This window comes from Sturnira hondurensis, unplaced genomic scaffold (genome assembly GCF_014824575.4).
Source record: "Sturnira hondurensis isolate 20B ecotype Veracruz unplaced genomic scaffold, ASM1482457v3 Scaffold0020670, whole genome shotgun sequence".
Classification (NCBI taxonomy): Eukaryota; Metazoa; Chordata; class Mammalia; order Chiroptera; family Phyllostomidae; genus Sturnira; species Sturnira hondurensis.
In genome coordinates this window covers 196858-212744 of record NW_028093301.1, presented here as the reverse complement: position 1 = coordinate 212744, position 15887 = coordinate 196858, and the positions used below count along the sequence as shown (strand labels likewise).

The 15887-nt window shown below is 37.6% G+C and overlaps 1 protein-coding gene across 1 annotated transcript in view; it reads right to left on the bottom strand.

The window, feature by feature from the left end:
- AKAP10 (A-kinase anchoring protein 10) overlaps positions 1–15887 on the bottom strand; it is an 85857-nt gene that overhangs the window by 10243 nt on the left and 59727 nt on the right. The window contains exons 11-14 of the mRNA XM_037030362.1: positions 15630–15739; positions 12619–12701; positions 5166–5218; positions 4459–4554 (exon numbers count right to left, since the gene is read on the bottom strand). Coding sequence (XP_036886257.1) covers positions 4459–4554; positions 5166–5218; positions 12619–12701; positions 15630–15739 — 342 coding nt within the window. The remainder of the gene's footprint in view (positions 1–4458; positions 4555–5165; positions 5219–12618; positions 12702–15629; positions 15740–15887) is intronic.

The window sequence follows — 15887 nt, the reverse complement described above, 5'->3', positions numbered from 1 at the left end:
GAAGTGAAGGATACATTAACTGAAATGAAGAGTAATTTATAGAAAATCAACAGTAGAATGGATGAAATCAAGAATCAAATCAGCAATCTGGAATATAAGAAAGCCAAAACACCCAATTAGAATAGCAAAAAGAAAAAGACTGGCAAAAAAAAAAAAAAAAAGAATGCAAGAGACAGAGAGGGAGAGGGAGAACAGTGTAAGAAACTTCTGTAACAATTGAAAGCATACCAACACTTGCATCATAGGAATGCCAGAAAAAGGTAAGCAAGAAATTAAAAACCCACTTGAAAAAAATGATGGAAAACTTCCCCAACCTGGTTGAGGTTGACATACAAGTCCAGGAAGCACAGAGGGCCCCAAATGAAATGAATCCAAAGAGGCCCATACTACAACACATCATTATTAAAATGCCAAAGGTTAAAGAAAGATTCTTTATTTATTTTTAGTGATAGGAGAAGGGAGGGAAAATGGGAGAGAAACATCAATGTGTGAGAGCTACACAGATTAGATGCCTCTCCCACGCCCCCACCTGAAGACCTGGCCTGCAACCCAGGCATGTACCCTGACCAGGAATCAAACTAGTGACATTTTGATTTACAAGACTGTGCTCAGCCCTGGCTGGTGTAGCTCAGTGGATTGAGCGCGGGCCTGCGAACCAGACGATCGCGATTCGATTCCCAGTCAGGGCACATGCCTGGGTTGCAGGCCGGTTCCTTGCAGGCTAACTACCAGCAGGGGATGCACAAAAGGCAACCGTACATTGATGTTTCTCTCCCTCTCTCCTTCCCCTCTGAAGATAAATAAATAAATAAAATCTTTAAAAAAAAAAAAGACTGTGCTCAATCCATTCAGTCACATCAGGCAAAGCAAAGAGAGAATCTTAAAAGCAGCAAGAGAAAAGCTGGTTACCTACAAGGGAGCTCTCCTAAGACTATCAGCTGATTTCTCAACAGAAACTTTGCAGGCCAGACCCTTCTGGGGTCTGTAAGAAATACTCAAAGTGATGAAAAACAAGGACCTGTAACCAGGATTACTCTACCCAGTAAAACTATCATTTAGAATTGAAGGACAAAGAGCTTCCTAGACAAAAGGAAGCTAAAAGAGATCATCACCACCAAACAAGCATTGTATGAAATGTTAAAGGGTCTTCTTTATGAAGAAAAAAAAAGGTTAAAAATATGTACAATAAGCCCTGGCTGTTATAATGGATTGAGCACGGGCCTGTGAAGCAAAGGGTCGCAGGTTCGATTCCCAGTAAGGGCACATGCCTGGGTTGCAGGCCAGGTCCCCAGTAGGGGACACATGAGACGCAACCACACATTGATGTTTCTCTCCCTCTCTTTCCCCTTCCCTTCCCCTCTCTCTAAAAATAAATAAATATTTTTTTAAAAAATTGTAAAAAAAATATGTACAATAAAATGGAAATAAATACGTATCTATTAACTGAATCTAAACAATAACAGCAAAAAAAGCAAAAAGGAACAGACTCACAGATAGGGAACTTCTTGACAGTTGCCAGATGGGAGGCAGGTTGGGAGGATGGATAAAAAAAGTGAAGAGATTAAGAAGTACAAATTGGTTGTTACAGGATACCTCATGGGCATGCACAGTACAGTCAGGGAACAGTTAATAATATTATAATAGCTATATATGGTGTCAGCTGGGTGCAAGATTTATAGGGATGAGCATTGAGCAAATTCTTTCATCTCTAATCACTGATGTGTACATCTGTAATTAATATAATAATGTGTATCGATTGTAATATAAAAATGACTTAGAAAATAAAAAATAAATTAAAAATAATAAGGTTAAAGTGAATTTAAAATGGGTTGGGTGAGGTCTGAGGGAACCGCTAGGGTGGGGCCAAAAATGTAAGCCAGGTTGATGAAATCTCATCATACATGGCGCCCATCTGCTGGCTCTGTGCAGGGAGGGCTCATCAGAGTAGCAGTGGCCTCTGCCAGCACTTCTGTCTGGGAGAAAGCTGACCCCTAGCTCTTGCCCTGATGCTGGACAACTCAGTTCCTCCCTGTATGCTTCTGGTGTCTTTTAAAGTGCTGTCCCCGACCCACAATCCCCCTGCCGCTGGAGCTTAGAGTGAATGAGTCTCAGTACGTCCATGTGTGTGCCCCTTAAGAGGAACTACCTGGAACTACACAAGTTTCCATCTTACTCAGCCTTAAGCCTTGCTGGTTTTTACAGCCAGAAATTATTAGGACTTCTCTTCCTATCTCTGGAATCCTGAGGCTGTGGGGCCTGGTGTGAGGTTGGCAATGCTCCCTCCTCAGGGGTCATCTGCAGCTAAGATACCCCTCCTGATTTTTACCCACCATATGTGGTGTAGGACCAGTCTGCTCCATGTTCACCCCTCCTACCAGTCTTGATGTGGCTTTTTCTTCAATTCCCTACTTGTAGGACTTCCATTCAGTTTGATTTCAGGTGGTTCTGAATGATGATTGTTCTATAGTTCAGTTTTAATTTTGATGTAGTTGTTGGAGGAGGTGAGTACCATGCTTACCTATGCTGTCATCTTTATCATATGCCTCTCATTTCCTAGCTTCTTAAAATAGACTGTGACTTTTTTTCTTATCTAGTATATCTCATGCTATAAATTTCCCTGTAAGAACTGCTCTAGCATTATCCCCAAAATACTGTTTTATTTTCATTTTAACTCAGTCCAAAATATTTTTTCAACTTCCTTTTTGATTTCTTCTTTGGCTAATGAACTACCTTGGAAGTATGCTGTTTAATTCTGAAATATTTGGGGATTTTTCACATAATCTTTCTGTTAACTGATTTCTTGTTTAATTCCTTTGTGGTCACAGAACAACTGTGTGTCTTAAATGCTTTACAATTTATTGAAACTTGTTCTGTAGCCCAGAATATGGTATATCTGGGGAATGTTCCATGTACACACCAAAAGAATATATATTCTAGTGTTGCTGAATGCATTGTTTTAAAAAAACGTCATTTAGATCCTTGAGGAACTGACATTTTTATCATATACAATGTCCCTGTTTGTGCTTGGTAACATCCCTTATTTTCTCAAGTTTATTCGACTTAAAGTAATGCTGCTATCTATGTTATAGTTTTTGCATGGTATATCTTTTCCATCCCTTTATTTTTAACCTGTATCTTTACATGTAATGTGTTTCTGATAGTACAAGTTAACTGTTGAATGAAGATGGGGTGAACAGCCACAACTGCTTGTGTAGTTGAAAATTGGCACATGACTTAAATCAGCCCTCTGCATAAACAAATTTCCAACTGCCAGTTAACCCTTGAACAACATGGGTTTAAACTGCATGGATTAACTGACCTTCAGTCAATGGAAAACACTTTGTGTATACACATGGACCTACACAGTTCAAATCTGTACTGTTCAGAAGTGAACCACATATAATTGAGTTCTGCCTTATTATCCAACCTGACAATCTCCGTGTTTCAACTAGAATATTTAAATCATTTATGTTTAATGTAATTATTAATATGATTTGGTTTAAATCTACCATTTTGCTATTTGTCTTCTATTTGCCCATTGATCCTTTCCTTTCCTCCTTTCACCAGAGTTTTTTTTCTATTTAGTATTTTTTAGAGTTTGTTTTCTCCTGATTATGAGCCAAGTTTTTCTGCTTCCTTGCATGCCAGGTAATTTTTGATGGGATATCAAATATTATATTTTTACAGTTAAGTGCTAAATTTTGTTGTTCATTTAAGGAGGGGTGGCCTTTGTTCTGGTATGCAGTTGTTACTTACAGAGCAGTTTGATTCTTCCAAAAACTGTTTCTAAAGCTTGGTTAAGGTACTTTATTCTAGGGCTACTGTAGCTCCAGTAGTAAGGCTTGCCCAGTAGTAAGGACTACCTATGCCTTGTGTTATTACAAGATCTGTTCACACTGGCAAGTAGAAACGTGACCTATCCTAGTCTCATGTTCCAGGAATTATTCAGCCCACTAATTTCCAGTATTCTTTCCCTGGCCATGGACATTTCACCCAACATATGTACCCAAAACTTGAAGGGACCTCGCTAAGTATCTTTGGAGCTCTCTTTCCATGCAGCTTCTTTTCTGGTACCCTGTTCTATGACTTTTAGCCACCTTGCCTTGGGCTTCCCTAAATGTCAATTTCTGACTCCTTAATTCAGCAAGACTGTGAACTCTCTTAGGCTTTCCCCTACCTGCTTTGGAAATTGCTTCTGATCAGTGAGCTAGGGATTATCTCAATGTTACCCTTTTTTAAATGGATTTCAACCCTCTACTGCCTGTTACCTGATATCTGGAAGTAGTTGTTTCATTTAGTTTGTCAGTTTTCTATTTGTTACGATGAGAGGGTAATTCCTATAGTAATTAAGCTTTCAAAGGCAAAAGCTTACACTCTTATGTCTTTTTTTATTTTGATATATCTGGAATCCAATTCTTGTCAGTTTTAAACAAGCTATACCAGGTAAGTCATCCTTACCTTCGTAGACTTCTCTAATGGATGATCACACTGGGCCTGCTGCATAACATCACTAACAATCATTTTAGCAATCTTCCAAGCTAGCTCTTCTTGAGCCTAAAAGAAGTAATTGAAACTGGTGATAACAGTTATTCATTAGAAGAACCAAGACATATATTACCAGTGCTCTAAAGACAGTTGTATATGCATATCATCTCTACTTACTTAGATAAGCACTTGGGCATGTATGAAAGAACTCAGGCCACCCTCAGGCTAGGATATATTAACATACTCTTGTCTTCCAAAGTTGGCCACTTGGGTACCCAACATCACACAATTTTCATGTTAGATGGTCAAAACGTTTTTTCCTCCTCCTCTCATCTTTCAATGCATTAAACTATTCAACAAGGAAGACTTTTGAATGACAGAAGGGAAACTTTTGAGTTTTTGTTTCTTTAATGATTACTGATGCCTGCTGGTTGAGGTAAACTTGAAGGCATGGTTATTTTTCAGTGGCCAGAATCCCTGGGCTGAAGACACCTCCACTACCTCCAACAGGTAATTAATAGATGTTAAGAAGGGCTCACCCCTTCTTCTTATATCCTGGGTAAGGAAGTAACGATGTGCCAAGCTGCTTCAACATACGACTAGAGAGAAATCTGGAAACCTTAGTTAGACAAGGTGCCATTTAAAAACAGGAATCTCTTTACACTAAAAGTAGAATTTACCTCATCAGTATTTCCTTGTACCCATTTCTTCATAGCTTGTGAGAACATGGATCCTGGTAAACAAAGCCAAAGTTGAATGTAGATTTCATGCATAGTTTTACATTAAAAATGCTATTACTTATAAACCTTTGAAAAACCTTTGAAAAAGGTTGAAGAAACTTGAAAAACCTTTGAAAAGCTGTTTTTGAATTCTGGATTTTTCTTCACTTCATAAAAGAAACTATCATCTAATGGTAGATTTGCGGCAAACTAAAATAAAAAACAAAACCATGACTTGGATTTAATTTTGGGTAAAAATATAGGAATACCTCAGGAGACATCAATTTACTTGTTATATAATCAAACCTTCCAGAGCAGCTACTATACAAAACAGCTTCAAGTACAAATTATGCAATGACATGTTACATAAATCAGCTGGGTAAGAGCAGAGTTTTAAATAGCCATACTCTGTCCAAGCCACAGCACACCTCAACTTCCTAGAAGACACATACGCCTATCTACAACTAGACTCTCAGATGCTAAAAAGTCACCAAGGTAGTAGGCTAACCTTTATTTCCATGAATGAAATACACAGCTTATCCTTTGATTAATGCAAATAAGGCTCAAGTCCTAACTTTGCCTTAAACCAAGTAGTTGGTAGATTATTTCTTAGGCAAGTTCCTGATTAATTCAATGGGATAAAACCATACATAGCATTCATGAAAAATACAAAACCTGATCCTTTTTCCTTAATATTTTTCATTTCTAGCTAAAAGTTTGAATACTAGCCTAGTTAAATTTTATGGCCAACCAGAGTCAACAGTCATCCTATGATCTACCCAAAGTCTCAAATGTCCATGAAATTACTCAAAGCTCTCCTTGTCAGTCACACTGTTGATGATCTGCTATTTGCTAACACTCTCTCCTTTTCATTTAATATCTACATTTTGCTTCTCCTTTTCTTTAAAAATTTTTTAATTTTAATTTATTGTTTATGCTATTAGAGTTGTCCCAATTTCTCCTGCTTTGGCACCCCCAACCCAGACCCTCCTTCACTCTAACACCATTGTCCATGTCCATGGATCATGCATATATATTCTTTGGCTACTGTATTTGCTATGCTGTACTTTGCATCCCCATGACTATTCTGTAACTCCCTATTTGTATCTCTTAATCCCTTCACCTTTTTCACCCACTCCACTACATCTCCCTCCCACCTGGCAGCCATCAAGACACTCTCTGTATCTATGAATGCTTCTGTTCTACTTGTTTGTTTATTTTGTTGTTTAGATTCAGTTGTTAATAGATATGTATTTATTGCCATTTTATTGTACATATTTTTAACATTTTTTTCTTCATAAAGAAGGCCCTTTAATATTTCATATAATACTACTTTGGTGGTGATGAACTCTTTTAGTTTTTTCTTGTCTAGGAAGCTCTTTGTCTGTCCTTCAATTCTAAATGATAGTTTTACTGGGTAGAATAATCCTGGTTACAGGTCCTTGTTTTTCATCACTTTGAGTATTTCTTACAGACCCCAGAAGGGTCTGGCCTGCAAAGATTCTGTTGAGAAATCAGCTGATAGTCTCAGGAGAGCTCCCTTGTAGGTAACCAACTGCTTTTCTCTTGCTGCTTTTAAGATGCTGTGTTTAACCTTTGGCATTTTAATTATGATGTGCTTTAGTGTGGGCCTCTTTGGGTTTGTTTGGGGCTCTCTGTGCTTCCTGGACTTGTATGTCTATTACCTTTACCAAGTCCGTGAAGTTATCCATCATTATTTTTTTCAAATAGGTTATCAATTTCTTGCTTTCCCTCTTCTTTTTCTGGCACCACCATGATGCAGATATTAGTACACTTGAAGTTGTCCCAGAGGCTCCTTACACAACCCTCCTTTTTTTGGATCTTTTTTCCTCTTGTTCTGACTGGGTGTGCTTTGCTTCTTTATACTCTAAATCACTGACCTGATTTTTAGCTTCCTCCCTGTAAGTTATTCTTCATTTCAGTTAGTATATCCCTTATTGGGTTGGTTCTTTTTTAATGTTTTCCAGGCCCTTTTTTTGTACTGTTGAAATCTCACGAAGTTCACTGAGCATCTTAATTACCAGTGTTTTGAGTTCTCCATCTAGTAGACTGTTTATTTTGTTTAGCCCTTTTTCTGGAGTTTTGTTCTGTTCTTTCATTTGAGCCATGTTTGTCTCCTCGTTTTGTCAGCCTCCCAAAGTTTATTTCTATGTATTCGGTAGAGCTACCACCACTTCCTGGCTTGGAAGAGTGGATTAATGTAGTAAGTGTCACATAGAGTCCAGTGGCACAGCTTCCCCTATCACCCAACCTGGGTACTCGAGGCGTGCCCACTCTGTGGGCTGTGTATACCTTCCTCCTGTAGTGAGCCTTGACTGCTATTGGCACTTCAATGGGAGGGATTTAACCAGGCTGATTAGCTCCAAGGACTAACTGTGACCACTGACCCCCAACCTCCAACCACTGTGGAGCATCATTTGTGCAGGGGTCTACTCCACAGGGCAAGACTTACTTCAGCAGGGCTCTGGTCTTGAGTATACCACTTGAGTCCACTTGTGCTCTACCTCTTGAGTATACCACTTGTGGAAGTGGTTAAGTGATGGCACTCCAATATAGTCTGTAGCTGTCCACACTATACACAGGCTGTGGCACATCTTGGAAGGTACAGGCCAAGGTCAGCCACCACCTGTATTCTGTCCAGGGCCACCTGGCATAAGCTACAAAGCAATCTACAGATGGCTACTACTTCTGCTGGGCTTGGAGGTGCCCAAGCAAGTCCAACCTATGAACCAAGGTCAGTTGCTAGTAGTGATGAGCCTGGGGCCACTTAACAATAGGCACGGGGCACGCTGAGCCCAGATGCTGCTTGTTTGAGAGCATTTTAAGAAAATCTGAAGCATGAGCCAAGAGAAGCTATTTGCATGGAAAAGCCACAGGAAACAGCTTGGGTGGGCCCAAAAGTTGGGCAGGATGGAGCTTCAGGGAATCACCAGGGTAGGGCTCAGAAAAGGAACAGTGGCCTCTGCCAGCACTTCTGTCTATGAGAGAGCTGCTCCCTCAGCTCTCACTCTGATGTCAGACACTTCAATTCCTCCTGGTATAACTCTGGTGCCTTTTAATCTGCTGCTGTAGTGCTGGAGCTCGAAGGAAGTGAGTCTGAGTAGGTCTGTGTATGGGCCCTTTAAGAGAAATTGCCAAACACTCCAGCAGTTTGTCTTCTGCAGCCTCATTCACCACTGGTTTTTACCAGAAGTTACGGGGACTTCTCTTCCTGGCACTAGAACCCTGGGCTGGAGGGCCTGGTGTAGAAATGAAGTCTCTTGCTCCTGTTAATCCCTCCTGATTTTTATCTGGCACACATGGGTGTGGACCAGCCTGCCTCACATCTCTGCCCCTCCTACCAGTCTTGATGTGGTTTCTTCTTTAATTCCATAGTTGTAAAACTTCCATTCAGCTCTATGTCTGGTGGTTCTGCATAACAGTCGATCTATAGTTTAGTTGTAATTTTGGTGTGGTTGTGTGAGGAGGTGAGCTGTGTTTACCCATGCTCCCATTTTGAATGAAGTCCTCTCTTTTAGTATTTACATCTTTGATTCTTCTCTATGTATTCTTTCTCCCTTTAACATGAGGCTTCTCCAGGATCCCATTCCCATCCTTCTTTTCTCCCTCAACACATTTTCTTTGAGATATCTCACCCCCTACTGTGGCTTTAACTTCCTTTAAAATCCAAGTCACTCAAAAACTTGTCCTCGGGTGTCAAACCCATATTCGTAAATTGTCCTAAAGGCATCCTAAACTTTACATGTTCCAACAGGAGCTTATCCTCTATCTCAGAAATCAATTTAATCCTCTTGAAAGTTAACATATTTTTTCATCCGGAGAACCCATTTTTTAAAACTCAATTTACCTTCCTCATTTACTCTCCATGTGAAATCTGCCACCAAGTTCTACCTTGGATGCAGTCTCTAAATTCCCCCTTGGAAGTCTTATTAATCTGACATTCTTCCTAATTCCTGCTACCACTACCTACCTTCAAATCCTCTTTTTTCCCCAATGTACAACACTAGCTAATCCTACTACCCCACTGATTTCTCAGTCTCATTGCAGTCTCTCCCTAACTGTAATTTGTTCCTATAGTACTGTTAGAAAAATGCATCTAGTCAATATTCTGCTTAGAAATCCCTGATACCTATATGACAGAAATCCAGGTTTCTTAATATGAGACGTAAGTACAGCTTCATCTCCCACCACTGCATCCAGACACTAGAGGACAGCCACTACAGGGATCACATGCTCACAACACCCTTTACAATTCCCTCTTGTTACACTTTCTCCTAGATGATTTCTATGTAACTTTTAAAATTACCTTGATTGCCCTGAAAGCAAAGTTCTCATACTTTCAGAAGCCTCTGAGACACACCCTTCTCAAAACTCAATCCTTTCTCTGTGCTCTACTATCGGGATTTCAAAACCCAAACTGAAACTGTAGACTGGTAACTGATGGATACTCTTTGAAAGAACCCTCAGGAAGGAAGGTGAGGAAGGGAGAAGTGGGGCTGAACTACCAACTACTGTCAAAAACCAAAGCTCTTGGGTTGCTATTAAACCTGCCATGTTGATCCCTAACAAATTACAATTTCCCTCATCCTCAACTTCCTCATTTATAGGATAAGAAGGTGGTATCCACAGATGTATCATCTAAGATTTGCATGAACTTGAAAATGCTAAGAAAATCTCCACTATTTTGGGTCTGAGAAGGGGGAAATGAGGCTCTGTGAGTATCCTCAGAAGAATAAAGTAATCTTTAGTGTCTTTGCCAGTTTAAAAAATTTTTTTCCTAAAATAAATGAGATTCATAATCTTGCCACCCAGATATCTCTATTGAAACTCTTCTAGGTTAATTCAATCAACAAATACGTAATGAGTGCTTGCCATGTGCCAGGCATAATTTTTGAATCACAGAATATAGTGTCTAATAAGATAGACAAAGGATAACTACAGGTTAGGGTAGGATAACTAAAGGTTTACCAAGTCAGTGTCATAACAAAGGGAGTAAACTGGATTAAAACAAAACTGAGACTACATCCTCTATTTGCTTCCTTGGCATTTAGTACAGTGTTCAGCACACAGGAATCACTTAAATGACTTCTGAGCTGAATGAATTGAATCTGTAGGCTCCTACATTACGTCATTTACTTGCCAAAAAAGTACATGACTTAAGGAGACATCTGGACAAGTAGAGGAAGTACCAGGATATACAGATTTATTTAGTCAATTTATTTAGTCAGAAGTCATTCCTTTACACAGGCATGTCTCAAATTAATAATGCAGGTAACTTGATGGATGGGCTTGTGGGAAAGATATAATCCTGTTGGCTCTACCTTCAAATATAACCCCAATACAACCATTATCCCACACATAATCCACAGCCACCCCTGTCATCCCTTACATAGACTATGGCAAGAATGCTGTTTCCTTGCTTCTCAGCCTAAACCCCTAGACTCTATTTCTCAAATTATCTGCTAGAGCCACTGCTTCAAAACATAAATTATATACTGTTACTTCCCTGCTCCAACTTGCAATGTGTCCCCTACACTTTTGAGTCCCAGCTTTACTCGTGTTCAACCACAGCACCTTTCCTTACTCCTCTTTAGCAACACTGGTTGTGCTCTTCCTTGATCACGAAGAACTCTGAAGCCTCAAGAACTCTATTCTTGTTCCTTCTGCCAAGACTTACTGCCCTGTTTTGCTTGGGATGCTACTCAAAATGCTACTTCCTCAGTGAGACATTTCCTGACAATCACCACTAAAACAGCACTCCCCACTACTCTCCTGGTTGCTTACCCTGCTTGCATGTATACATTAAGTATGTAAACACATGCACATACAAAGCATTTGTTTATTCACTGTCTCCTCCATTCTAATGTAAGGTCCTCGAGGGCAAGAATTTTATTTTCTTCCCAATACCTAGAATGGTAGATGCATATAGTAGGCACTCACATTTTAGAATGAATGAATAAATAAAATGAAGAGACTTAAATAGAATGAGCAGAGACACTGGTTTGGGAAAACGTTCTTGTATGTCTTTAACTACTTATAATATAGTTCAATTCACATAAAACAAAAACAAACTGCAAACACCCAGCACAACCAGTGTTGCTAAAGAGCACTCAGCACTCTGGAGCAGTAACATTCTTCATGAGGAAGAATTCCTCTAACATGTAATTCCTCTAACATGCTGCCAGAGAAATAAGACCTGCTTTAATAAAAAAAACAAAACAGCTCTGAGATTCTATTAATACTGGAGCCTCTATCATCCCCACTGACCATGCAGACTACTTCCTGGCCAAGCCCCCCAAGAGGCTGTCTAGTACTTCCTCTGCTCTAAGGCCACCAGTGACCTCCTTCTTTTACCCAATGAAAGATACTACAAAACTGTGTCTTAATGGCAGGATCTGTATATTTTATCCTGCCCTGAGCATGTGAGTACACATAGGCACTCAAAAATTATTTACTGAATTAACTGTATAGACTTCTTTCAGTCTACATTTTCCCCAACTGTGTAGAGCTCAAACTTCTTTCTCTGACAAAACAGTAAATAAAATTAATTACTTGAATAAACTAGTGAGGTCAAGTAGGTAACAGGCCCTTTTTGGGGTCTAAATTATTTTAACAATTGTATTTTTTACATACTTTGTCAAGGTATATATAATCCAAAAGGAGACTGTTCATCAACCAAAGTGGCAGGATTCATTAGCCCAACAACAGTGGCTTTAAAAAGTAAGATAAACATAATAGGAATGCAATACTATTAAGTTCAATAGGAAAATTATAAACACCCATCAAAATGGAGTATTTTCTTCTTACAAAAGTTAGTATCTTTTACTCAACACAATACTGTCAGTACCATTACACTGAAAAATTTCTATGTATCATCTAAATGGATCCACATTGATTCCCAAAGTATTCCAAAAACATGCACTGTGTCACAAAAAGAATTTTTGTGTTTGACTCCTGGAATTGACCAAGTACTCTCCTGCCAATTAAACAAAGGGTTTTAATTTTACCTATTAATGATTTCCATATACATTTCATAACAACTTTCAGCAATTTAGAGGAAATTTAATAAGATAAAGGGTCTCAAGATAAACCTCAAGTCCAACCTAAAGTGGGTATTTTCACCATTAAATAAAAAGGTGACAAGAATTTTTTTACACAGATGTGTCTTCTGCATGGTAAAGCAAGTTAAATAACTTTTGATTCAGACAGAAAAGACTATATATAGAGATGTGATTACATGAAGCCTTTATACTCACTTGTGACTATAAACACAGGTCAAATGTATAGCAATTAATTTATACAATAAACAGTTTAAATCTGAAATGATCCTTCACTTACAGCCAATGACTAATGTGAGTAAAGGCTTAATATGAAGTATAAAAACAGCACAAACCTTTTGATTTCTTTACATCAGGTTCAGGCTCAGATTCCCGGATGAATTGTCCCACATCACTGACTCTTCCAAATGTCATCTTCCTATGTAAATATGAAAAAAATATAATTTCTAACAATCAATTTTAAATTCAGAAGAAAAATACCAAATTTAAAGCATCTCATCTAAATTTAAAAAGCAAGAAATACAATTTTTAGCTATCTCACATTATTCGAAGTGAGGCTTACTTTTAAATAGAACTGCTCCTCACAAACAGCAAAATAATCTTTAATTTAATGCAATTCCATTCAAATTCCCAAAAAGGTTTATGAAACATGACAAGTTCACAGGTAATTCACATTTCTAAGATTCAAACAGAAAAGAAAAAGCACAAGGATAGCCAGATAATTTCATAAAAGAGAAAAAAATGGTAGGATAAAATATATTATGGAAGTAGAGTGATATATAACATAATTATGCTAAAAAGCTAAAGTAATATAAAGCAAAGTTAAAAGGTAAAAAAACATAATGAAAGGTCTTATTTTAACAGATTATTACTAACTAATAATTAATATCCAAAAACATACAGAATTCCAACAAGTCATTCAGAAATCACCCAAGAGAGAAATGTGAAAAGGAGATGAAGAGTCAATTCAAAGAAAGTCCTAAACAACCAACAAAAATGCCAAAAGAATCTCCATCTCATGAGCAATAATACAGGATTGGTTAAAAAAAATTAAAAGTCTGATATTAATGTTGACAATAATGTGGGGAAAATTGGTATCTTTACTAATGCCTGGTAAGAATGTAAAATGTACAAATACTTTTAAAGGTAAATTAGTAAGATCTATTAAAATTTTAAATCTGCTTCGTGGAACAAGGAAGGATATAAAAGGAGGTGCTTTGCTATGCTGTGTCTAACAGTGAAAAATTAAAAACTGAAATACTCAATACCTAAATGACCAAGTAGTGGCACAACATGTTATAATGGAACATTTTGCCATAGTTATAAGTTCTAATTAATATTATATGTAGAATACTATGAGATACTTGAAATGAGGTAAATCTGTATAGACTAACATAGAAAAATCTACAAAATTCACTATGCCTAAAAGCATAAGAAACAGAATACACTGTGGTATCAATTGCACAAAAATAAACAAACAAAAATATACACTATATTATAACAATGATTATCCTAATCAGGAAGGAGAGAAAATATGCACTGGTGTGTGATCAAAGGGGACATTAGTGTTATCTACACATTTAATTTTTTATAGGAAGAGATGAATATAGTTGTAATTAAAAGTTAGTTAAAAAAAGAAAAACAAACTTTGTGATACTTATATATTATTTCCTTTCAGGCAAAGTGGATCTGATTTTAGAGATAGCCTTTCTGTCATTTCATATTTAGAGATAAGTAATTTCATATATGGGTCCACTACACCAACTGACAGAAATTTGTTTCCCTTGACAAAAATTTCAGGGAGATGCTAAAATCATAAAAGTAAACACTGGAAACTACCTTTAAAGATGGGGAGATATCCCCCTGGCTGGTGTGGCTCAGTGGATTGAGCAGCGGCCTGCAAACCAAAGGGTCATCAATTCAATTCCCAGTCAGGGCACATGCCTGGGTTGTGGGCCAGGTCCCTATTAGTGGGTGCATGAAAGACAACTACACATTTCTCCTTCTTTCCCCTCTAAAAATAAATAAATAAAATCTTTTTTAAAAAGATGAGGAAAAATCACCTCTATTTATAACCAATTTTATAAATTATTTTTTAAAAACTGTATTCTATACACAAAAAACTCTGCAATTCACACTTTCTTAAGGTTTTAAATAAATGAACCAACTATTCTTTAAGAATAAATATCATCTTTGGAAATTAACTCATTTAGGCTTATAGTGCACCATTTCCTAAAAGAAGAAAGCAATGCTGACACAGCTGAAGTGTGCTTTCCAAAGACAATGTGAAAGCACCTTTCATGCTCCTTGGTCTTCCAACTATCACTGTTACTTTCTGATAAAAGCAATTAAACATGTTTAAATCCCTTTTTTATGGCACTGCTGGGACTGGGGTTGGGGTTGAGTAATCAAGCTATTGCAGAGGTTTATTTAGGCAAGAGGAAGTGATTCCATAATTTTATCTTTCATGAAATTTAGTAAGTGGCATATCCTACAAACCACTGCCTTTCTGTTACAGGACAATATAAACAACCAAGTTAATTCTCAAATACAAAAGAATCATTTTATTCCTTTTTACAAGTTATTAGTCATAAAGTAAAATGATACTGGCATCTTTGTACCATAATAAGTGATATTAGCATCTTTGTACTTTATTTTTGCTTTTAAGACAGGGCCTTTGAAATAGTTAACATGTGAATCAAATAAAATATGGACAAAATAGCCCCCAACGTACCATATCAACATGACACTGCATCTATCCCATTCATGGTGATGGAATAATGATGATAATAATACTTGTGGAGTGCTTACTAAATAGTAGGCATGCTTTAAATGCTTTTATATGTTATCTCCTTTAATCCTCTTGATAACCCAATGAAGTAACTTTATCCTTATTTTACAGATGGTAAAACTGAGACATAAAGAGGTGAAGTACTGCCCTGGCTGGTGTAGCTCAGTGGATTGAGCGTGGGCCTGTGACCCACATGATAGCGGTTCGATTTCTAGTCAGGGCACATGCCTGGGTTGCAGGCCAGTTGCTAGGAGTGGACTCACAAGAGGCAACCATACACTGATATTTCTCTCCTTCTCTCCTTCCCTTCCCCTCTAAAGATAAATAAATAAAATCTTAAAAAAAAAAAGAGGTGAAGTACTTGCCAGTAAGTAGCTGAGACAAGACTAAAACCCAGCAGTCATTCCTGAGCCTTCACTCTGAAACATGTCCTATTGTACACTATTTGTAAAAGTGCTGGGCATATAATAGTAGATTAAAATAGATTAAGTTAAAATATAAAAAGATGCAAAATTCCCTATACTTGAAAAAATTCTAGACATGTGCCAAGCTTACCCTGCATATGTCCGTTGATATAAAGATTCTGGATCCAGACTTGCAGCATCCACAATTATTGCTTCATCAAAATTTTTCAGAATTTTAACACTAGCTTTTTTCACAGTGGTCTACAAGAGAAATTGTAAAATTAGTGGTATATTATTTAAGAATCAAATCACTCCTGATTTTGGAATATGACAGATTTTTACAAAATCTGCAGTGTTTCAAATACATGTAATTTTTCACTCAACCCCATCATTACTGTGATGCTTAACA